Genomic DNA, 23347 nt, shown 5'->3' on the forward strand with positions numbered 1-23347 from the left:
AAATAGAGAAATGGCTTTTCCTATTTATGCGTCATTTTACCTGAACCGCCATTTATTAACCGTGCCCATGCACCATCTGGTGTTTCCACAGCTGATCTCTATATATCATTTTATTTTGGTGTTGACATCTTTTGCTGTTTTCGATCGCCAGGTTGTGTAACTAATTCGTATGGGAGGCAAAAATGAAAATTTGTGATGGTCACATTCTTCCCTGGCCTCGCCCATTCACGTTGAGCCCTATTATGAAAAAGTAAGGGATGTTTAGAAATTTTACAACCACATTCTTTAAAGCGCATAAATATTTAAAAAAACACACAGAATTAATTCACTGCAATAAACGCGAAATTGGAACTTCCTCAGAGATAATGTGTGCTTTAATTTTGCCGAGGAAATACCGAAAGAATGACTATAGTCAACGCGACTATTAAATATGTTCAAGATGAAATTAGCGCCGCCTGCGTCTCGTGGCTGTCTTGTTCAGCGCGTACCTCAAGCATTGACTTGATCTCTGTGGAGAAGACGACAGCTGCCGAGTAGGAAGTTAACAAAATCGCCTTCTGCTCGTATTCCCAGTGAACGCGACCATGATGACCGGAGCTCGGTGTTCGTGCTAGTGTGTTGTTTGCTGATAATCGGCGGGCTCCTGTCTCTAATATTTATCACGCTTGTGGCTATTCACGGTGAGTACGGACATTTTCATTGCTCCTTCAGGCTTCTACGCATGTACGCTTGTTAATAATTTATTTCAATTTACGGCGATGCGTAGCAGTTAACAGATGGACACTGGCTTTGCTCGGTGCTGCTTCTGGTTGTCGTTAGAGGCTATAAAATGCCACATCATTCTCATGGTCGTGGCCATGCTGGGTCATCAACATCAGTGAAACCTCCGAACACGTAGTTAAGAAAAGAAAAACCACGCCAGTGGTTGACATTCGTAATCAAACACACACGCATTCTTTTTTAGCCCGGATATTATATTCTCAGGAGCTAATTTGATTGTAGCCTATCCACTGGTTAGGCATGGGCAGGATGGTGTGAGGATTGGAAAAATGTTAATTCTAGGAATGACATATGGCAGAACAAGGGATGTCGCTTTAACATCCGTTGTGAGAAGCTGAGTTCAATCAGAACTTCATTCGTAAAAGCGCTTGATCCAGCGACATTTGTTGTTCGATCACAGGTTACCACATCAAGGCTGCATCTTCCTTCAGAGTTATCTCTAGATTATATATTATTTATAGTGCTTTCCCCTTGCACTAATAACTTGACCACCAGAATATATTCCATCAACATTATCAGAACATATTTAGACCATCGGAACTACGGTGGATGGTTCCGGCACTTACCTTGCATATGCAACATGATAATGGCCATAGAACCCAGGTCACCTACCTAAATTCGCATTGGCTTTGCCGCATGTGCTCCTTGCTACCAGATAGAAACAAAGTCTAAAACCGGCCATCTCTAGATCTCATCTCAGGAAGAACACAACTGTTAAGAACATGTCGTTATTATTGAAATGAGCTGATAGTTTCAACACTCCTCGGATTGCATACATGGCAATGCCAGAGTCGGGAACGTGGTTTTCTTTTTAATTCGTGGGGAATTCTAAAGCAGTACTGTTGGCCACGCTCTAAAATTTATATCTTTAATGCTGCACTGTAGCACGGCATGCGAAAGTAGAGCTCCCAATCTTGGCCATTGGCGCATTTCTACCGTGGTACCTTGGTACCATCCACCGAGGACGTAAGGTGTCTCATATCATAATGATGTATCACTTTAAAACCCATTTTCTTTCTTTCCGCACATCACCACAGTTTGACCTGACGTGTAGTTTTCGACCAAGGGCGAGATGTAGGCAGTGTTTTTACGTCAATGCCGTGGCTAGAAGATCAGGAGCTTCGGCCTATGTCAAGACCAACGAAATTGTTACTTTGCAGGAAAATCATTTCTTAACGGTATATACAACTGTTATCACACTAAAAAAAACATTTGCTTGGTTTTTTAGACAGTAAACTAAATTCGAAGATGTGGATTCCAGCTCAATATCCTCAAATAAAGTGGACGTTTTGCCATGTTTCGATGTTTCTAAAGAAGCGCCGACGCCACAATAAATTACAACGTCCAATATTACCACATCTATATAGCATAAAATTGTGTCGACCGGGCTTCACCTTTATCGTTCGATGGATTGTTCGAGCAGAACAATGATTGATTATTTTGGAAATCTAGTAGCAGCACAAGATTAATGGTGTTAGAAGAAAAAGCGCCGTGCTGTTCAATATTCCACATTCGATGACTGGTTTGTTTGGGTGTTAAGCCTCTTTTTAGAAAGAAATACATCCGGCAGAACTGCTCTCAGATGACTCTCGACGTTATTGCGGCTTGCATTTGAGCAATCCAGCGAGACACCGTTTGGCCATCGACCAGACGCGTCATGTGTAAGCTGCGCACTGTAGCCCAGTTCTCTTCGAACGTGCTTCCCTTAATTGAGTTCTCTGAAAACTATGTTCCGATGGATGCATGGATGGATGGTATGAGCGTCCCCTTTGGAACGGGGCGGTGGGTTTCGCCACCAAGCTCTTGCCATTATACTGCCTAATGTCCTACCTAGGTTAAACAATGAAAAAAAAAAGAAACACTATGAACTGCTAGGCCCAAATTTTCTGATCCCCTATTGCGAACTGTGTTTTTGTACGTCTCCTTCTTTTGTCGTTTCCCTACTTTTCTTCCACCAATCCTCCAATCGCCTCTTACTAATGCCTATTTCGGACATGTTTGCTTTATCACTGCTCCCGCTGAACCAAAGCGCTTCAAGAAGGCCAGTGGTGCCTAAATCGACCGCTGGTTAGACGTCTTCACATTCTAATAAAACATGCTCCGTCGTTTCCCTAGCTTTACCGCAGCAAGCGCAAGTTTCTTCTCCCTTCTTATATCTCGCTTTATAGGTGCGTGTTCTAAGGCATCCCGATCTCGCTTCGAAAAGTAATGAGCTTCCCTTTGAGTTATCATAACTGGTTTCTTTCCTGATTTCGTTTTTTCCTCTTAAGTAGTTACTCATGGCAGGTTTCTTTTCCATTGCCGCCACCCATGAGATTATTTCAGCCTCTCCGACTTTCTGCTTGACCTTCTTTATTGCTGGGTTGCCCACCCTACAGGCCGCATACTTGCTCTGGAAAGCTTCCTAGTTCCTTTCCTCCACTGTGATTCAATGTTTTTCCTGTACAGTTACCTGAACATTCTCCCAGCCCATTTACTTTCTGCCATATTCCTCAGCCGTTCTTCATACTCAATTTTACTACGAGATTCCCTCACTTCAAAAGCAGTCAAGCCCATATCACCCTGCGCAGCTTCATTTGTAGTCTTCCCGTAAGCGCCCGCCCAATGCGAAGCCATCCGCTGACCTTTGGTTCCCGTCGAGTCCTGATTGTACCCCTGATTTAAAGCAAACAACTGCATTTCGAAAAGTAAGTCCCCTCCACACCCGCTGCGCCATCTGGCGGGCACGAAGGAGTCTCCCTACTTTTGGCACCTGGGTTCTGCGGAATCCTGCAAGCCGGTGAAAGCTTCATGCAAGAGAAAAATTGTCACCCATCCGCCAGTAGGACGAAGCTACAAAGGAAATCTGTACGGTTATTTTACTTTTTCCTTTTTTATTCTTAATCTTCCTTCTTTTGGAGAAACCCGTATGAGTTTCCTGTGTAGCTTCGTTTTACGTCAGGGGTAGATAGCAGCCTTATACTTCTTTTGCGTGGTTTCTTATATTGAGGCGGTGAGCGCTATCACTGAGCATTGTTCCCTAACTACGTGCGGGCACTCGTGGCGGAGCGCAGAACAGCTGGGCTGCTTTTGTTGATGAACACGTGAGGCATGGGTTGGAATTATTCCAGCACAGGAATGTCACAGGTTTTGTCAGCACAGGTTTTGTCAAGTATGGCTTGCCTGGCGAAAATTAAAGTTTGGGCGAGTTGGTTCATTGGAAAACAGCAAAAGTGGTAAGAGAACGGGTTTATGCATTAAGCACATTAGCGCCATTTAGCACTGTGGGGCTGAGGTCAGTCATTTCGGTGCAAGCTAGCTGCTTGTAGATAGAATCGATAGTAAACATGAATCAACATTCATAGCGGTGTGAGTAGGCTGCTAGTTTATGCTACAAAATACCCCTCCCCCCTCCACATCCCAGCTTCACTGTACGGCAATCATCCTTGAGAATCCAGTTACCTCTAAACGAAAATCCAATCTCTTCGTCAATGGTATAATAGATTGTTATTTAGCCATTTGCGTAGATTTTTCGGCGATTTGTGGTCGCGTAAAAGCGCGGACAGAACCATGCAAACCAAGAGAGTGCATCTGAATCTTCCCACTGACACCAGATGGCAGGCGACTGGTGGTGATACTGCACAAAATCAAAATTCACAGTGCTTTTTTCTTCGTTTTTTTTCTTTTTCAACCTAGGTAGGACAGTAGGCAATATAATAGCAAGAGCTTGTGCCGCAACCCACCGACCCGTTCCAAAAGGGACGCTCATAACATCCATCCATCCATCCATCCATCCATCTATCCATCCGTCCACTGATGGTTGCGGCCTATCGTATGTGCAATGACGGGAGTCATTGAACTTCCGGCAGAAACCACTGAGGCCTCTGAAAATTGCCACTAGGTGCGTCTTTTGAGCAGTTCACAAGTAATAAACACATCTTATCGCTTCTAATAAAGCATGCGTTCTAGAAAATTGTCCTGAACGAGGTAGATATTTTCTCAGTACTGCATCCGCAGCCCATCGTTCGTGAGAAGCGATAACATAATTTATCGTTATAGGCTGCGTAAAAGACGCGCCATACAGAAGCAGGAATCCGCATTAGGGCAGTGTGCGAGGCTTGAAAGATGGCTGTCAGATGATTGATAACTGCAACCTCTGGAGCTTGACAGGACGCGAACGGCCGCCTTGTCATCAGGCAGTGCCGTCAGGCGTCGTGGCTCCATCTGTCCACAGGCTCCCATGGTTCGCAGTTTCTCCTCACCGGTTGCTGGACATGATTCCCCAAAGCATGTTGCAATGAAGGCAACAGAGCGCAATGGTGCACATGAGCAACGAACAATCTACTAGAGCACTGATGAAAACCTTAAACTGTCCTTTAAGAGCTATTACAGAACGGACAAGCCGTCGAGACAGCACATCGGAGTTTGCTTTATTTATGGAAGGAGCGGCTCAGTTGATGGAAGGCACCTGTTTTCAACTGGACACCAGGTGTCACCCATACACGCCCTACCATGCCTACCTCCCCCCCCCCCACAAGGAGAACTGATTGCCTGTTTCCCTCGAATACTGTTCAGTTGTGATATTTGGAATCAAGTAGGAGAGAAGGTTGCGTCACCCAACTTACATCGGGTGTTCTTTCTCGTGTATTTATGAAGGTGATCGCGACATGAAAGACGACAGCAAACCAACGTACGACAAACTTCCTAGTTCTGGAATGAGCAACGGAGGAGGAGGGGTCACGAGCACTCTGCAACAGCCGGTGAGTTTGCTCGCAAAGCAATACCTCTCAATCTGCGCGGCTTTTGACTACATAAATTTGAAGTGATACTGCTGGTTAGCGTGTAAGTGTGCACAACAGAATCTGGCGAAGAGAAAGCAACTCAAATTATAGAGTCGCTTCCATTAAAAACCAAAGAACAATTAAAACGTGGTTCTCATCATAGGTTGAATTATCAACGCAGTCGCTATGTCCATTAGCGACCGGTGGTGGGGAGAATGAGTCATTGAATGAACGGACGAATACGCAGCCTCTATTTGTGCTAGATGCATATGACCAAAAGTAAAATACAGTTGCGAATATACCTCATATAGCACGGAAGAACACTAATAGCAGGGACTGAAAAATCTTGTGTGCACGGTAAATTGGCACGATATATCTTGTATACTAGCCTATACACAAGTACTTATTTTACGGACATATATAAATATATATATATGTATATATATATTTAAAATACCTTACAGGCGCTATGGGGGCATTGTGTAAGGGGGGTACAAAATCAAGGGGGAAAAGAAAGAGTAAACAGCCTTCTAAAGTGTAATACAAAAGTTACGCCTCAATGCAGGGCTCATCAACATTACCACTACAACATGTAAAAGGAACAACTGAAGTAATGGAAGGCCACAAAGGTACACTTAAGGAAATAGCGCGAGTAAAACTCAAGGTAAGGTACTAATACTATAAAGTAAAATACACGAAAAATGAACATATCAGGGAGTACAATTCTTGAAGGGATATGTATTGAAACAGACGCAAAAAAGCAATAATATATACAGGGCATTCAAGTGAGCACGTGACGCAGCATAAAATAGCAATTGATAGGAGCTAGATAGCAATGCATCAATAAAAAATAAAAATCACAAGAAGTTCGAAGCACATTGCCAAGTGTAAGAAACAAGATAAAGTGATTTGTAAGTGCTATTATGAAAAATGCTCGTGTAGGAGATGACGAAATTTTTCTTGATCTGACTCGGAAGCAATGTGATCAGGCAGATTGTTCAACAAGCGAATGGCCGTAGGGAGCGCGGAAAAGTTGGTCCCCTGAGTCCTAAGTCCTGAGTCAATTGGTCCCCTGAGTTACTAAGCAAGGCAATATCAGCGAATCGCAAGTTACCAAGGTATTCTCCATCAACTTTTATCCCCAATTCTCCCACTCTAGGTCTCTGAACACCTCCTGTAAGCATGCTGTGAATAGCATTGGAGAGATCGTATCTACCTGTCTGACACCTTTCTTTATTGGGATTTTGTTGCTTTCTTTGTGGAGGACTACGGTGGCTGTGGAGCCGCTATAGATATCTTCCAGTATTTTTACATATGGCTCATCTACACCCTGATTCCGTAATGCCTCCATGACTGCTGAGGTTTCGACTGAATCAAACGCTTTTTCGTAGTCAATGAAAGCTACATATAAGGGTTGGTTATATTCTGCACATTTCTCTATCACTTGATTGATAGTTTAAATATGGTCTATTGTTGAGTAGCCTTTACGGAATCCTGCCTGGTCCTTTGGTTGACGGAAGTCTAAGGTGTTCCTGATTCTATTTGCGATTACCTTAGTAAATACTTTGTAGGCAACGGACAGTAAGCTGATCGGTCTATAATTTTTCAAGTCATTGGCGTCCCCTTTCTTGTGGATTAGGATTATGTTAGCGTTCTTCCAGGATTCCGGTACGCTCGAGGTTATGAGGCATTGCGTATACAGGGTGGCCAGTTTCTCTAGAACAATCTGACCACCACCCTTCAACAAATCTGCTGTTACCTGATCCTCCCCAGCTGCCTTCCCCCTTTGCATATCTCCCAAAGCTTTCCTGACTTCTTCCGGCGTTACCTTTGGGATTTCAAATTCCTCTAGACTATTCTCTCTTCCACTATCGTCGTGGGTGCCACTGGTACTGTATAAATCTCTATAGATCTCCTCAGCCACTTGAACTATCTCATCCATATTAGTAACGATATTGCCGGCTTTGTCTCTTAACGCACACATCTGATTCTTGCCTATTCCTAGTTTCTTCTTCACTGTTTTTAGGCTTCCTCCGTTCCTGAGGGTCTGTTCAATTCTATCCATGTTATACTTCCTGATGGCCGCTGTTTTACGCTTGTTGAATAAGTTTGGAGATTCGGCCAGTTCTATTCTAGCTGTAGGGTTAGAGGCTTTCATACATTGGCGTTTCTTGATCAGATCTTTGGTCTCCTGCGATAGCTTACTGGTTTCCTGTCTAACGGCGTTACCATCGACTTCTATTGCGCACTCCTTAATGATGCCCATTAGATTGTCGTTCATTTCTTCAACACTAAGGTCATCTTCCTCAGTTAAAGCCGAATACCTGTTCGGTAGCTTGATGCGGAATTCCTCTAGTTTCCCTCTTACCACTAACTCATTGGTTGGCTTCTTGTGTACCAGTTTCCTCCGCTCCCTCCTCAAGTCTAGGCTAATTCGAGTTCTTACCATCCTATGGTCACTACAGCGTACCTTGCCGAGCACGTCTACATATTGTATGATGCCAGGGTTCGCGCAGAGTATGAAGTCGATTTCATTTCTAGTCTCACCATTCGGGCTCCTCCACGTCCACTTTCGTCTAACCCACTTGCGCAAAAAGGTATTCATTATCCGCATATTATTCTTTTCCGCAAACTCTACTAATAACTCTCCTCTGCTATTCCTAGAGCCTATGCACTGTTCCCCCACTGACTTGTCTCCAGCCTGCTTCTTGCCTACCCTGGCATTGAAGTCGCCTATCACTATAGTGTATATTGTTCTGACTTTACCCATCGCCGATTGCACGTCTTCATAAAAGCCTTCGACTTCCTGGTCATCATGACTGCATGTAGGGGCATAGACTTGTACCACCTTCAATTTGTAGCTCTTATTAAGTTTCACAACAAGACCTGCCACCCACTCGTTAATACTATAGAATTCCTGTATGTTACCAGCTATTTCCTTATTAATCAGGAATCCGACTCCTAGTTCTCGTGTCTCCGCTAAGCCCCAGTAGCACAGTACGTGCCCGCTTTTTAGCACTGTATATGCTTCTTTTGTCCTCCTAACCTCACTGAGCCCTATTATATCCCATTTACTACCCTCTAGTTCCTCCAATAACGCTGCTAGACTCGCATCACTAGATAACGTTCGAACGTTAAACGTTGCCAGGTTCAGATTCCAATGGCGGCCTGTCCGGAGCCAGGTATTCTTAGCACCCTCTGCTGCGTCACAGATCTGACCGCCGCCTTTATCAGTTGCTTCGCAGCTACTGGGGACTGAGGGCCGGGGTTTGATTGTTGTATTGATATAGGAGGTTGTGGCCAAGTACTGCACCAGGGTGGCCAATCCTGCTCTGGTGAGAGAGTGCGTTACCGGTTCTGGTCACCGGGATCAGGCCGCACTCCAGGCCTGTTTGCGCAATTTTCTCAACACTGTTTTTTTTATTACGGCGAAGAACTAAAGGCTGTATGGAATGATCTAGTTTCATTTGCGTTACGCTGGAGTGATGGCTATAGTTACGTGTAATGAAACGGGCCGCTCGGTTTTGGACTGATTCAAGCATGTCGATATATATATATATATATATATATATATATATATATATATATATATATATATATATATATATATATATATTCTTCCTCCAACATTTTGGTGGAAGGTGCGGGGTACAATCACGGAACTTCGCAGCAGACATCATCTACCTGCCGCCACAATGGCAAATCAACTGACACAAGCCACAACACCTCAGCAGCCCTTGCCAACGGTCATCCTCACTCATCCGCGGGACCCAGGGACGTTTTGTGGCACGGACAACGCTGACGTCGAGGACTGGCTTACGATGTACGAACGAGTGTGCGACAACAACAGGTGGGATCCAACAATGATGCTGGCAAACGTGATATTTTACCTAAGAGGAACCGCGTGGCAATGGTAGGAGACACACGAAGCTGACCTAACGAGCTGGGATGTCTGCAAAGAAAAAATGCGAGACCTGTTTGGCAGACCTGTCGGTCGTCAGCTAGCGGCCAAAAAAGAACTTGCGTGTCGCGCTCAAACGTCCACAGAATCCTATGTCGTCTACATACAGGATGTGCTGGCCCTCTGTCGCAAGGCTGATAACAACATGACCGAGGCAGAAAAGATTGGTCACATATTGAAAGTTATCGCAGACGATGCCTTCAATCTCCTGATGTGCAAAGATTGTGTCTGTGTGGATGCAATTATAAAGGAGTGCCGGTGCTTCAAACAAGCGAAGGGCCGCCGCGTCGCTCGGACTTTCGGCCGATTGCCCAATACCGCCGCGACATCTTCTTTCGAAGACCCGCCGATCTTTGTTCAGCCCACACTACCGGAAGAAATCATGCGCATCGTTCAGCGTGAGCTTGAGGCCATGGCTCCGGCTCCAGTCCGTTCTGACTGTCGGGAAAGCGTGCCCGCTATTTCCCATATACAAGTGGTCGTTCGGGAGGAAATAGCAAGCTTGGGCATTCCATCTCTCTGCTCGGTCCGCCATACAAACACCTACCAGATTTCTCCGGCCGCTCGCTCCCAGACGCAAAGCTTTCCGCCCCCTCGTCACAACCCAGCTGACTGGCGCACAGTGGATAATAAACCTATCTGTTTTAATTGTTCCGGTATTGGACGCATCGCCCGTCATTGCCGCAACCATTGGTCGTCGCCTCCTCGGTGGTCGTCTCCGAGTCACTACCGCCAAGTACCAGACAATCGTACTTTCTCGCCCTATACGCCGACTAGGAACATCAACGCCGACAGTGCTCCACCAAGATCCAGCCGCTCCCCGTCTCCGCAAGGTCGTAGGTCCCGTTCGCCTCTCGTTCACCGCTCTTCGTACCCTTCTGCAACCGGTCGCTTCGCTTCGGGAAACTAGGCGGTGCAGCTCCCGGAGGTGAAGCGGCAACTCCGACCCGGCCCACAAATCCTCTGTTGACCCGGCCTACATGTGGAAACCTACTGGACATCGAAGTTGATAGCGTTCCAGTTAGATCTCTCGTTGATACAGGAGCGCAGCTTTCAGTTATGAGCGCTGCTCTCCATCGAAGGCTCAAAAAGGTTCTGACACCCGCCGTACCGTGCACTGTGCGAGTCGCCGATGGGCGTACTTCACCTGTCCTTGGAATGTGCACAACACGTGTGACCATTGGGGGCCATTATGCCGTTGTTCTATTTATCGTCCTTGAACACTCACCACACGACCTAATTCTCGGCCTCGACTTCCTTTCGAAACACTCTGCCCAAATTGACTGCTCCGCAGGTGTTGTACAGTTGGATCTGCCGTTTCCTGCCGACGCAACAACTTGTGTTTCACACCGCTTGTGTTCTGCTAAGTTTGCAAGGCTGTCTCCACAAGCGGCTACAAACGTCATCCTGACGTCCTGTCCTCCCGTACCTGATGGCGAGTACGTCGTGTCGCCGCTTACTGACGTGGTTTTGTCGCACAATATTTCCCTACCAAGCACCATAATCCGGATCCGCGAAAACTGCGCTCGCGTGTCCATCCTCAATTTTGTGTTTTCGTCGCATGGGCTGCCACACGGTATCGCCATAGCGCACATCACTCCTATGGAAGAATTTGAGATTTCTTCTTTGACATCTGAATCCTTCGTCAGTACCAACGGACCTTTGTCACCCACTCCTCCGTACTCGACGCCTGCGGACGATGTTTCTAAGAGGATCGCCCCTGACCTTCCTTCCGAGCAAACAACAGCTCCTCGTCACCTCCTGTCATCTTTTCGGGACGTCTTTGATTTCAACGACCGTCCACTTTGCCAGACATCTGTTGTCACGCATCGCATCAACACCGGTGACGCTAGCCCCATTCATAGGCGGCCATATCGTGTCTCCGCAACAGAAAGGGCCATCATACAGAAAGAAGTAGACAGGATGATGGACAAGGACATCATTGAACCTTCCAGTAGTCCGTGGGCATCACCGGTTGCCTTAGTAAAGAAAAAAGACAACTCGTGGCGCTTCTGCGTTGACTACCGTCACCTCAACAGGATAACAAAGAAGGATATTTATCCCCTGCCACGCATTGATGACGCTCTTGACTGCCTTCACGGATAACAATACTTTTCATCAATTGACCTCCGCTCCGGCTATTGGCAGATTAGCGCCGATGAGATGGACCGCGAGAAAACCGCCTTCGTCACACCGGACGATCTGTACAACTGAAAGTTATGCCGTTTGGATTAGGCAATGCGCTAGCTACATTCGAGCGCATGATGGACTCTCTCTTGCACGGCTTGAAGTGGTCTACATGCCTCTGTTACCTCGACAATGTGATTGTGTTTTCGCCGAACCTTGATAGCCCCCTGCGGTGCCTCACAACCATACTCTCCGTGTTTCACAGGGTTGGCCTTCAGCTAAACTACTCCAAGTGTCATTTCGGTCGCCGTTAAATTAACATGTTCGGCCCTTCTCGTAAACGCCGCCGGAATCCAACCTGATCCACAGAAAGTTCATGCCATGCGAAATTTTTCTGTACCTTGTTCAACAAACGATGTCCGTAGTTTTCTAGGCTTATGCTCTTATTTCCGGCGATTTGTGAAAAATTTTGCCGACATCGGTCACCGTCTCACTGACCTTCTTAAGGAAGACGTCTCTTTCTCTTGGGGACCTCTGCAGGAGAAAGCCTTTTCTACCCTGATTGAGCGGCTTACAACTTCCCCGATTCTGTCACACTTTGACCCTTCTGCGCCCACTGAAGTACGAACTGACGCGAGTGGTCATGGCATCGGCGCTGTCCTCGCTCAGCGTCAACAGGGCCAAGACCGTGTCATCGCTTACGCTAGCCGCCTTCTTTCCACACCCGAGCGAAATGACTCCATTACCAAGAGAGAATGTCTCGCGCTCATATGGGCGGTTGCGAAATTCCGGCCGTACCTTTTCGGTCGGAGCTTCGGCGTCGTAACCGATCATCACGCCCTCTGCTGGCTTTCCTCTTTGAAGGACCCAACTGGACGACTTGCACGTTGGGCATTGCGTCTACAGGAATATACATTTTCTATTATGTATGTCAGGGCGCCTGCATAAAGACGCTGACTGCCTGTCCCGCTATCCCTTGGATCAACCGGACGATACCGATGCAGACTCGGACATCAGAGTTCTATCCATCTCTGACTTCCTCCATATTCGCGACGAGCAGCGCAAAGATCCTGTTATTCGAACCCTTCTGGAACGCCTAAGCTCCTCGCCCAATGACCCGTCCCTCCGCATGTCCACTTTGCTCGATGGAACATTATACCGTCGTAGCGTTCGTCCTCCTCCTAGTCGTTCCCAAGCATCTTCGACTAGCCGTGCTCCAGCAACTTCACGACGCTCCAACTGCTGGACATCTGGGCATCACTCGTGCACACGACCGCCTGCGGCGCCGTTTCTTCTGGACCGGCATTTATCGCTCTGTGCGCCGCTATGTCGCTTCATGCGACCTGTGTTAGCGCCGGAAGACGCCTGCTACGCCTCCCGCTGGTTTCCTTCAACCAATCGATATCCCCACAGAGCCTTTCTTTCGTGTGGGCCTAGACCTCCTGGGCCCCTTTCCAATTTCTATCAAAGGCAACAAATGAATTGCTGTAGCAACCGATTATGCCACGAGATATGCCATCGCGCAAGCGCTAACAACCGGCTGCGCTACAGATGCTGCAGACTTCTTACTATACGACGTCATCCTGCACCACGGCGCCCCTCGCCAGTTGCTGACGGATCGCGGCCTCTACTTTTTATCGAAGGTCGTCGATAACCTGCTCCGCTCCTGCGCAACAGAACACCAGATTGCTACCGCGTACCACCCTCAAACGAACGGCCTCACCGAGCGACTCAACCGCACGCTAACTGAAATGCTGGCCATGTACGTTTCCGACGATCACCGTGACTGGGACGTCACTTTACCATACGTCACTTTCGCATACAGCTTGTCCCGTCACCACACTGCCGGATTTTCACCATTTTACCTTTTGTATGGCCGCGACCCCACCTTGCCTTTTGACACTTTGCTACCTTCCGCAGTACAATCACACAACACTGGTTACGCTGGCGATGCTATTGACTTTGCCGCCCAGGCCGGAGATGTCGCCCGTCATCGCCTCACAGTCTCGCAAGCTTCTCAAAAGCGACGCTACAACCTTCGGAACCGAGATTACCATTTTTCTCCTGGTTCCCTTGTCCTTCTCTGGACGCCTTCACGTCGCGTCGGCTTGTCGGAAAAACTACTTTCCCGGTATTCTGGTCCGTACCAGATCTTACGCCAACTGTCCGACGTGACATACGTCGGTCAGCCTTCAGTCGTCCCAGTCAGCTCCAGTCGGTCAGCCCCAGTCGGTCAGCCTTCAGTGCATCGCAACCACAAGCGCAGCAGTGCACCAGCGATGTTGTTCACGTCGCCCGGCTTAAGCCTTATGTCCCCCCATTAAGTGAGGCTCTATAATTGGCACCGGGACGGAGCTACTCCACCGGGAGGGTGATGTTACGGTGAAGGGAACGAAGAAGTTGGATTGGACTAGACGAAGGCAAAGTCTGGCAGTTGCCTGAACACCATATACGCCAGTTGCAAATATACTTTATTTTACACTCGTGGGCCTGCTTTCTTCCTGCAACAATATAAACATATATATATATATATATATATATATATATATATTGTTTCTAACTTTTTCAAGAAAGCTGTTATTACTACAATTGAAGCAAAATTGGTTTGGTAGACGGTGCACTACAGTTGGTTCACTTTGTTTTACTAATACCACACGTGCCACGTGTCGGCTCTTCAAGTAGATGTTTAATTCCTTTTACACTGTTATCTCAGTGTCGCAACATTTTGGTACTGCGGTAGCATGTGGTTGGTGAAGATGTGGAATGCTTGCATTGCTGACTCCTTTCAGAAATAGTGGTGTTTGAAGGGTCACGCAGAACTCAGCATACTCTATGAAGCATGTAACCGCTGTTTGTATACTTTCCGTGTGCTACTCCGTGTCAAGTCAGTTCACATTACATGACAATAAGTGAATGTCACTAATTTTACCCGTTATGAGACAAGGAAAAAAGTGGTGCGTATTAGGAGGCACGCCGTAGTAGCCTATATTCTCGTTGACATTTTGACCAAGCAATACAGTTGAGGAAGTCAGATAAGTATGGAGATGATTCACTTGTCTATTAGCATTACGAAATGAGTACGTAGAGTAGGGACGCGCCATCTTAAATGATTGCAAAGTATATGGGGTAATAAAATCAAAACATTCGCAGGCCTAAATGAAATGTTGTGAGTTTGCATATGACAAAGGAAACTGGAGGCCTCTGAGAGAGGCCTTCTTCCTACGGCGCACATAAGTTTAGTGATTATAAAAATGGTTTCCGTGGTGGTGATGATGGTCTTTATTAACAATTTCACCTGGAAACTGGCATCCTCTGCAGACACCAACTCCTGTGACATCTGCCGGAGAACAGCATCCTGTTACTACGGAGCAGGAGATTATACCAACGCCGAAGAAAGGGGTGCCACCGCAACTACCTACCACTTTGAAGATCACCCCGGCACCACCAACTCAAGCCCCTACGACGCCGTCCACGCCAAAGCCCACAACAACCAAACCGCCTCCTACTACGCCGGCTGTTACTACAACGCCACAGTCGACGACACCACCTACCACGCTTGCACGTACGTTTCCTAATCCATGTTAACTATATACCTAAGTACACACACACACACACATATATATATATATATATATATATATATATATATATATATATATATATATTTATATATATATATATATATATACATATATGGTGCTTTTCTGTTAAGCACTGGACGTGGGAACAAATTCCTGCTGCGGTGACCGCATTTCGGTTGGTGCGGAATGGCAAAAAAAGCCGTGCACCGTGGGTTATGTGCATAGTAGAGAAACCCAGGCGGTCAAATTTAATCCCGAGTACCGCTCTACGTTGCGCCTCATACTCGTATCGTGGTTTTGGCAGGTAAAATGTAAGAATGTAATCTGATAGAAACATTTTGGGCTAGTAATTCGCGACATTGTGGAAAATTCAGTAACAAAGTCACCAACGCTGCCTTTAGTTCAAGCTCCCAATTTTGTTACACTAGAGGCGTTTATACTTCTTTCTTCTTAATCAGGGAATTTATATATATATATATATATATATATATTCCAGAGTCCTCTTTGTTGTGTTGCAAGTTATACAACGTATGTCAGAGTTCAATGACCCTGTTTGCGCTCTAACCTGGTCACATGCTATCACAGGGCATGAGTAGACTTTCTGTACGCCATGTCCCCCTGTGTGCAGCTTTAGTTGGCAAGCCACCGCAACGTGACGCCTGCATCTGCACCGTGGCCAGTGATGGCGAGATGGAGATGCCAGAAGATGGGGTCTGTGACTTCACGTTCTACGAATCTCTGAGACTGGGCGAGACGTCCATGGGAAAGTTCACGACCTTTAAATCCATGGCGGCCAAGGGGAAAAAGACGCAGTTCGGCATCTCCATATTCGCATTGTAAGTTCAAGCTGTCTCGAGAACCGACAGAGCAATGGGGCAAAACAAACGCAAGGCATGGGCCAAAGATGCGAGAAACACGCATTCTACTTTCAAAAATTTTTTTTATTCAACCAGGAAAAGAAATATATCCTTACCATACTCTTTAAGAATTACCCCTGTGTAGAACAACTGAATTCGTTGCGTGGTATTGCGCTCAGACCTACTCATATTTTGCACAATATCTCGGAAAGATTGAAATAAACTTATGAAAACGTCCATAATTTATGGTTGAAATAAAAAAAAATGTTGCTTTGGCTACCTTAAGTGCATTCCCATGGAGAGTTGCAAAAAAATGAAGCCTGCGAGCACTGCTATGTTCATGACATTAAAACAATACATGAGCCAATAAACCAGTAAATACATCCCCATACGCATCTCTATAAAGACCAATGAACCCTTAGTAAAATGTCGCAAGATATACAAGGGCTTTGTGTTTCTTTAATTAGACAAAACATTATGTGCACCGAATTTAGGCCATCATTTACTCGGGGATTCTCGGCCAATGCTTCGTGATAAATATGTGCCACTGTGTCATATAGGGTAAATAACACCGTAATGTATTTATCAATTGCTCTTAAATTTCACTGCTCCCCTTCTTATCTATGCATTTATCAACTGCGCTGTTCCCTAAACAAGCGTCGTACAACACCTTCATCCTCCTGATATAACTGCGTCGGCGCCTCAAACTCCATAGCTTGCTAACCGTGTAGCACAATAATGTGATCATCAAATATAATCAAAGAGACGACCGATGCAGTGCCTAAGCACATGCACTTTGTGAGCAAGACGTCAAACACAATGTAAATATATCAAGCAGCAGAAGCTTGATGTGGGCGAGTTGGTTGAGCATACTTAATGAAAAAAGAGAGCGCTACGAAGACAAGGACGAACATGTCGTACATGTTGTTCTTTCGTCCTTGTCTTCGTAGCGCTCTCTTTTTTCATTAAGTAAATATATCAAGTTTACACATCCCACTTTGTCATTTCGCCTTTATTTAGCCGCTTCACGAGAGCATCGTTGCACATTAAATATTTTTCCCTAATCGGCATAGTCTTCGTTCACTCCATAGTGAACTCGTAGTGAAAGGTGCTCTAGACCACGTAGTTGCATTGCGATAGTATGTGTTCAAATGCACACTTATAGACTTCAACCAAATACACTGTGAAAACTGCAACATCAATGTTTAACGGGGCTATAGGCATTAGGTTTCCGTAAAGCGAATTTTTCAGTGTGTCTGCACAAAATTGTAGTCTCCACTCGTGCAAATCACCCATGTGAAATGAGCATCGGTGTTTGGCTCACTAGCGCTGAAAAAGGAAATTCCTCTTGCTTCATTCAATTTCTTCATTCCAGAAATGTGTTCGGCATAATTTGTTGCATAGCGCACAACGGAACATTGTTCAGGGCATTAGAAACCTTACTTTATGTTTGCTTTCTCCGCAGAAGAACGCTATTTTAGGAAGCGCTGTGATCATAATTAATTGAAATAGTTTGCCACTCCTTCCTCTCATAATGTTGTATTTTCTGCTTGCCTGGAAAAGCACTTTATTGCTGTCCAATTGTTTGTTCGTGTTTTCAGGGACATAGACGCTTTCTTGATCCACCTGAGTAAGCAGTCCGCTAAAGCGTGGGCGCAGGAGAACTTGTGGAACCACAACATTCACCACTGGGGAATTCTGAATATTTATGAGACAATTTTTAATCAACCAGGCTTTTTCAGAAACGCCACTTTAACTTTGAAGGTAAGTAACCTGTTTTTATTCCGCGTTGCTGCTGCTCTGGGCAGTTCATCTTCACGAAGCACGTTTCTTCGTTGTCAAGTGGTAGCGGCAAGCTCACATTCGTAAATTCTATTATTCACTCAACTCAAGCGCGAATAAGCAGAACAGAACTAAGAATATAATAGAACAGTATCCTCATTCAAGAAGAGAAGAAGAAGAAGAAACTTTAGTAAAGAATAGTCCGGCAGTTCTTGATGTGGTGGCCTCATTCAAACGTGACGGAGAACCGGAATCAAGATGTGAAGTGACTACTTGACGCGTATGCCCAAGCGTAAAACGGCAGCAACGAGCCCCTACACGCGCTCTTCTTTGCACTATGAACGAGGGAAAATCATTCGACGGGTTTGACGGCAGCTTTTCTGATGTTCGCGGGAGACCCCCAGACGCTGACGGACAAAATATTGGCCAAGCGGACAGATTCACCCGTCGCAAAAACGCCATTCTACCACTATGTACGACATTTGCCATCGCCTATGGAGCGTGGTGAACGAAGCGAATTGCAACCTTGCAGAAGCAAGGGCGAGTGGAAATTCCGCCTACGGACGAACGCACCAGAACAAAATTCCAAACGGGAGGTGCGGTAACGTAACTATGCGCTCAGCGACGCGAGGCCCGAGTTCGCGGCGGGTTTAGCACCCACATGGCTTGGGCCTTTTGAAGTTGATTTAAAGTTGAGGGATCTGAACACAGGTCGTTTCAGCTTACCAATCCACGTCGGCCAGGCGAAGCGGTATTTCCGAAGGGAAGGGGCCTTGGAAGCTGTAGCACTACCCGTGGGCAGGCAAACGTTTGTCCAACGGCCCCTGCGGTGCACGCTTAGAACACCCGCACTCGGCGAAACAGACCGTAACAAGTCCACACACTCGAAGCAGCACAATCAGCAGCTACCGAGCAGAAGCCAACGCTGGCCATGGTAGTAGCCGAGGGGATAGGGTGTGGAACGGCGGTTGCACGTCAAGTGGTTAAGAAGTCAAGCCAACAACTAGCCTTCCGTCAGATAACCACGCTGGTGCACGCGCTGAGGCCGCCCAATGGAGGAGTTTGCCAGCTCGAGGAGCCATCATTTGCAGTTCGCCTTAAGCGGCGCACCTTGATCCCTGGCCGTGCTAGTGCTCAGCTGGAGTGGATCAAGCCTTCCGATCAGGGGTACGCTGAACCAGGTTCCTGTTATCCACGGACACGGGGAACCTGGCTGGCGATGGTTTGTCCAACAGGTGCGTCATGTCCTCTCCAGCTCACACGGATGTTGCTGACTTCGGGGGAAGTTGCTGGACAATGTGTTCTGGTGAAAATGTGTCTACAAAACATCCACACCGCCGACTGCATTGCGAAAGCAGTGAAATCGAGCAGGTCAGTTGTGCTTAGAGTACCATAACATTGTGCCACTTGAGTCAAGGGGGCTTAAGGGTCTTAAGGGGGGAGGGACGTGGGAATTATGAAAGTTAATAATTTCTCACGCTCCTACGTGCGCTACGGAAGAGAGAGCAGACGCCTTCTTCTCCTCTTCCCGTGCGGGAAGCTAAACGGTTCTTCTCGCGTAGCCCAACCGTCTTGCAAACCAGTTGCGATCGTGCGGTCACGTCGCCGGAGTGCCGCGCTCCCATCGGAGCGTGCAATCAACATGCAGGGGGCGCCGAAACTGACGCTCTCTCAGGGGAGGCCGCGATGGAAAAGAAACCTGCCATGAGTAACTATAAGAGGAAAAAACAAAATCAGGAAACAAAGTGCCTGGGTATTCGAGTCGCGTGATTGTTTTGTAGTGGTCGGAAGTTCCACAGTGATATAGTGAGATTCTCTTGTCTTGTTGTTTTGAGCCCTAATGAGGAGATTTGGACGGTGTTGTATTCTCGGTGCCCGTCGCGACCGTGGTCTATGCGCTCAGGTTGTCCAAGGAAAGGCTGTGCCGAAGTTTGCGCACTCGTTAGAACTTCTAATGTAATCGTCCACGTATCGTTTTGGTTCCTGGAACTCTTCAGAAACCCAAGAAAATTTATGGTTTGAGGCTTCAATGTGTAGTGGCGCCAGTGCTGCTATAATGATTTTGCGTAGGGATAAGCCCAGATAGGTGTATAACGATCTTGAAGTCTGCCTTTGGTAGAGGTGGCAGTCTGGGTTGTATTCTTCCTTTCACAGAGGGGGCGTTTTCATTGGCGTCCATGTTCCTTTCCAGATGGTCTTTGACCGGCTTTTTGCCGTGCTTTTGTTCAAACACTTGTTGTTTTTGTCGGCGTAATGTTAGCACCGTTTGATGGTCTGGCAATATAGGAGGGGGGGGTCATGGAAAGTAGCATATGTCGGCTCACGTCTATATGCTTGGTTTGGTACCCCCGTCAACGTGCCGGGCCGAGTTTGATTCATTCCGTCTTCGTTGTTTGATTCTTGCTGGTGTAGCGTTCCAGTGCTCCTGAAATCTCTAGTTGCTTCTACAGGCATGATTAGAACAGCTCCGAGCCGGAGCCCGCACCGCCGGTACAGCCGTTGCTTCAATGTCTTGTCGGCGTTCGGGTAAGCGACTGCACCACCTTGGACTGACCTGTTTGGATTCGTTGCTCTGGCCAAAGCAGTCCAGTTCAAAGTTGGTAACATCCTCGGATTCCTGTATTCTTTACGAATCGATGGGAATTCCTTTTCGGTGGTTTCAGCCACAATGTTTCATTGACGTTATTTAAAATGCAGAGCACAATTCTAGGTAGACTGCACTGCTCGGTGCTCCGTAGGGGCTCCCCACGACATGAACCAGACACATTACAGGAAAAAGAAAATCACCAAGACAACATAAATCTATAATCCAAAAAGGGTAAAGAAAACGGCAATTTATGCAAATATGTCAATGCGAAAAGGATGAATTTTAGGTGATCTAGAAACGAGTCAAGGGACAGGAAAGTGGGTAATATACGCCACTTGCAATGGAACTCATGCGACATGATAGGATTTCAGGAGAACTTCAGTTTGGCCTAGTTGGTGTTTACTGCATCTTATATTGACCGCAAATAAAAACGGGGGCAGCGGAAGAGAACATAAATACGACACGGGCCCTAACTTTCAACTGGAAAGTTACGAGTTGAAACATCCCACCCATTCCGTTTTTGTGTTTTCTTCTGCTGTCCCCGTCTTTATTTGAGGTCAATATGATATACAATAGAATTTTGTTTTACGAGTGGTTGGTGGACTTACATTGATAATGAGTAGGTGTTCAAATAAAAAGTCATGTCCAAATTTATATTATGAAGGGCTTCTAGCAGCACTGTGTGAAACGATTCGTGACCCCAGTGATCTTTACGCAATGACCCTCTACCTCTTTCCCACAGAGAGCACACGAAATATCGGACCCGTCGCCTACGAAGAGAGTAGTGTCGTACACTTTCCTCGGCTATTACGGTAAACAGCCCGGTGGATGCGATGAAGCTGCAGAAATAATGAAGTAAGTAATTTTCTATACTCTGTAAGGATGCTCTCTTTAGAAAGTGAGAGCTTCCGCACCACGTGCAATAGCGCTGAGGTTGTCGTCAGGGCGGTATCTCAGGCGGCATTTATTTAAAGTGATAGGGCAGACGGTAACGGAACAGTTAAGATAACGACAGGCCTTCAGGTTCATTCATGGTTTCGGCTCGCAGGGGATAGGAGAGAAAGCGACCTGTCGTTAATTGGCGTAAATATACACATTGGCCTCAAAGCGACTGTTGTTGTTCAGTGACTCAATGCCGAAATTCTCCGCGGCGCGACTACAGTAGCAAACCTTCATTCTACTAAACTAATCAACAGCGCAGGAACAATAGGTCGGCACACGCCTAACTAGGGCAGCGATAGGGGTGTGAGCAAACGTTTGCGGCATCAGTCCCAAACATCTGAGCGTGGCGACGGGCACCCAGCGCTCGGAGGTGCGAGCAGTGATCTCTGTGAGACGCTGATTGGTTATCAGGCGTGGTCAGTCGAGTGATGTCTTTCAAATGTCGGTGTGAATGAACCCTGACACCATCCAGATTACAGAAACGGCGGACGGTAGTGGAAGAATCCACAGCGATCACGAACAAGCAGAGCGAGCCCAAATTGGGCAAACGTATATAGTGAGCCTAATCAATCTCCACCTTCTTAACTTCATTTTAAGATTAGAGCACGGTTGCGATACTGCATTTTCTGTCATAACAAGATTTCATCACAATAAAGCACGAATACCGTGGATCGCGAATGACCTCTATCAGCGTATGAAACATACGGAAAGATAATTCAATTTCTAAAGTCACGCGACTTGGATATTTTGCAAGAGTTAAATAGGTTTAGGAAAAGGTTAAGCATAGACATTAAACAAGCAAGGTTGTCGTTTTTCGAACGCAAGTTCGAAAGCGCAGCCCAAAACAGCCGCGAAACATGAATGATCTTTCATGAATTGACAAACACTTCTGCAGCATGTCTTCAGTTATTTAGTGGTCATTGCTATGGCAATTTGTTGTTGGCAATGCAATGGCAATTGTTGTAAACGTCGGGGAAGCTGAGTTCTCGTTTCCCGTGTTGCGTTAACGGAGCTTCTGAAGTACGTGCGCCATGTCGTAAAAGACGCGTTATTTTGGACTCGCATATCTTAAGATAAAATCGCATCTATACTGAAATATCTTGGAAGCAAGTTAGCAGCCGTAAAAGATCCCACAAAATTTTCACCGAATATGGCTGTTGCGTATGAAATTACCGTGCCACTGAACTATATCTTCAACGTAATTATTTCATCAGCTGTCTACGCCAAAAGCCTAAAAATTTCTCGCGTAACTTCATAAAGGTGTACAACACAACGAATTGCTTCACTACACATCAGTATCTCTGCTATCACTTCTCTCTAACGTTTCTTAAATGGATTTGCACATTAACTTATTATGTTTCTTACTAGCCAAGAATAGGGCAAGTCAAGAAAAACGTCCTTAGTGGGAAATTAAAATCAAGCTATCAGAAACATTGAAAAAGGTTATTTACAGTTGTAATATATACGTAAAAGTTTTTAAATGGCATTTGACACATTAAAACGCGATAATTTCCCACAGAAGCTTGAAGGGAACGGTTTGAAGGAAAAGCACCGAACCTTAGTAAAGTGTGTTACGGGGCAACACAAGAAAAGGGCAAGATAAGGTGAAAAACGACGACACAGCGCCGTGCCTTCGTTTTATACCTTCTGTTGTCCTTGTCTTGCGTTGAGCTGCAACAAACCCTACAATGAATCCCAACTAACTGGCCCAACTTGCCGTTTTGGCAGAGAACCTCATCCGTAGTTATCTGCGCAATCGACTGCAATATGTTTGTGTCGATTTTGTTCATTCTGACAGTAGCCCAGGTAAATATGGTCAGCCCCAGGATATGCATTAGGCCCCTATTATTCTTAGTGTATTGGAATGATAATAATATTCTTAATACTGGTAAGCTATATTTGCCTGCCGATGACCGCAAGCGTCTCCTCCTCTTGGGCTAACTTGGAGGAGCTCGAAGAGACATGAAACA

General features: G+C 46.2%; 1 protein-coding gene across 1 annotated transcript in view; it reads left to right on the plus strand.

The window, feature by feature from the left end:
* The first annotated feature begins 583 nt into the window (after positions 1-583).
* LOC142591465 (uncharacterized) overlaps positions 584-23347 on the plus strand; it is a 67357-nt gene continuing 44593 nt past the window's right edge. Inside the window, exons 1-6 of the mRNA XM_075703792.1 lie at positions 584-680; positions 5416-5519; positions 14947-15190; positions 15838-16045; positions 17668-17830; positions 21178-21290. Of these exons, the coding sequence (XP_075559907.1) occupies positions 5427-5519; positions 14947-15190; positions 15838-16045; positions 17668-17830; positions 21178-21290 (821 nt within the window). The 5' untranslated portion in view covers positions 584-680; positions 5416-5426. The remainder of the gene's footprint in view (positions 681-5415; positions 5520-14946; positions 15191-15837; positions 16046-17667; positions 17831-21177; positions 21291-23347) is intronic.

The sequence above is a fragment of the Dermacentor variabilis genome, chromosome 8, assembly GCF_050947875.1.
Source record: "Dermacentor variabilis isolate Ectoservices chromosome 8, ASM5094787v1, whole genome shotgun sequence".
Lineage (NCBI taxonomy): Eukaryota > Metazoa > Arthropoda > Arachnida > Ixodida > Ixodidae > Dermacentor > Dermacentor variabilis.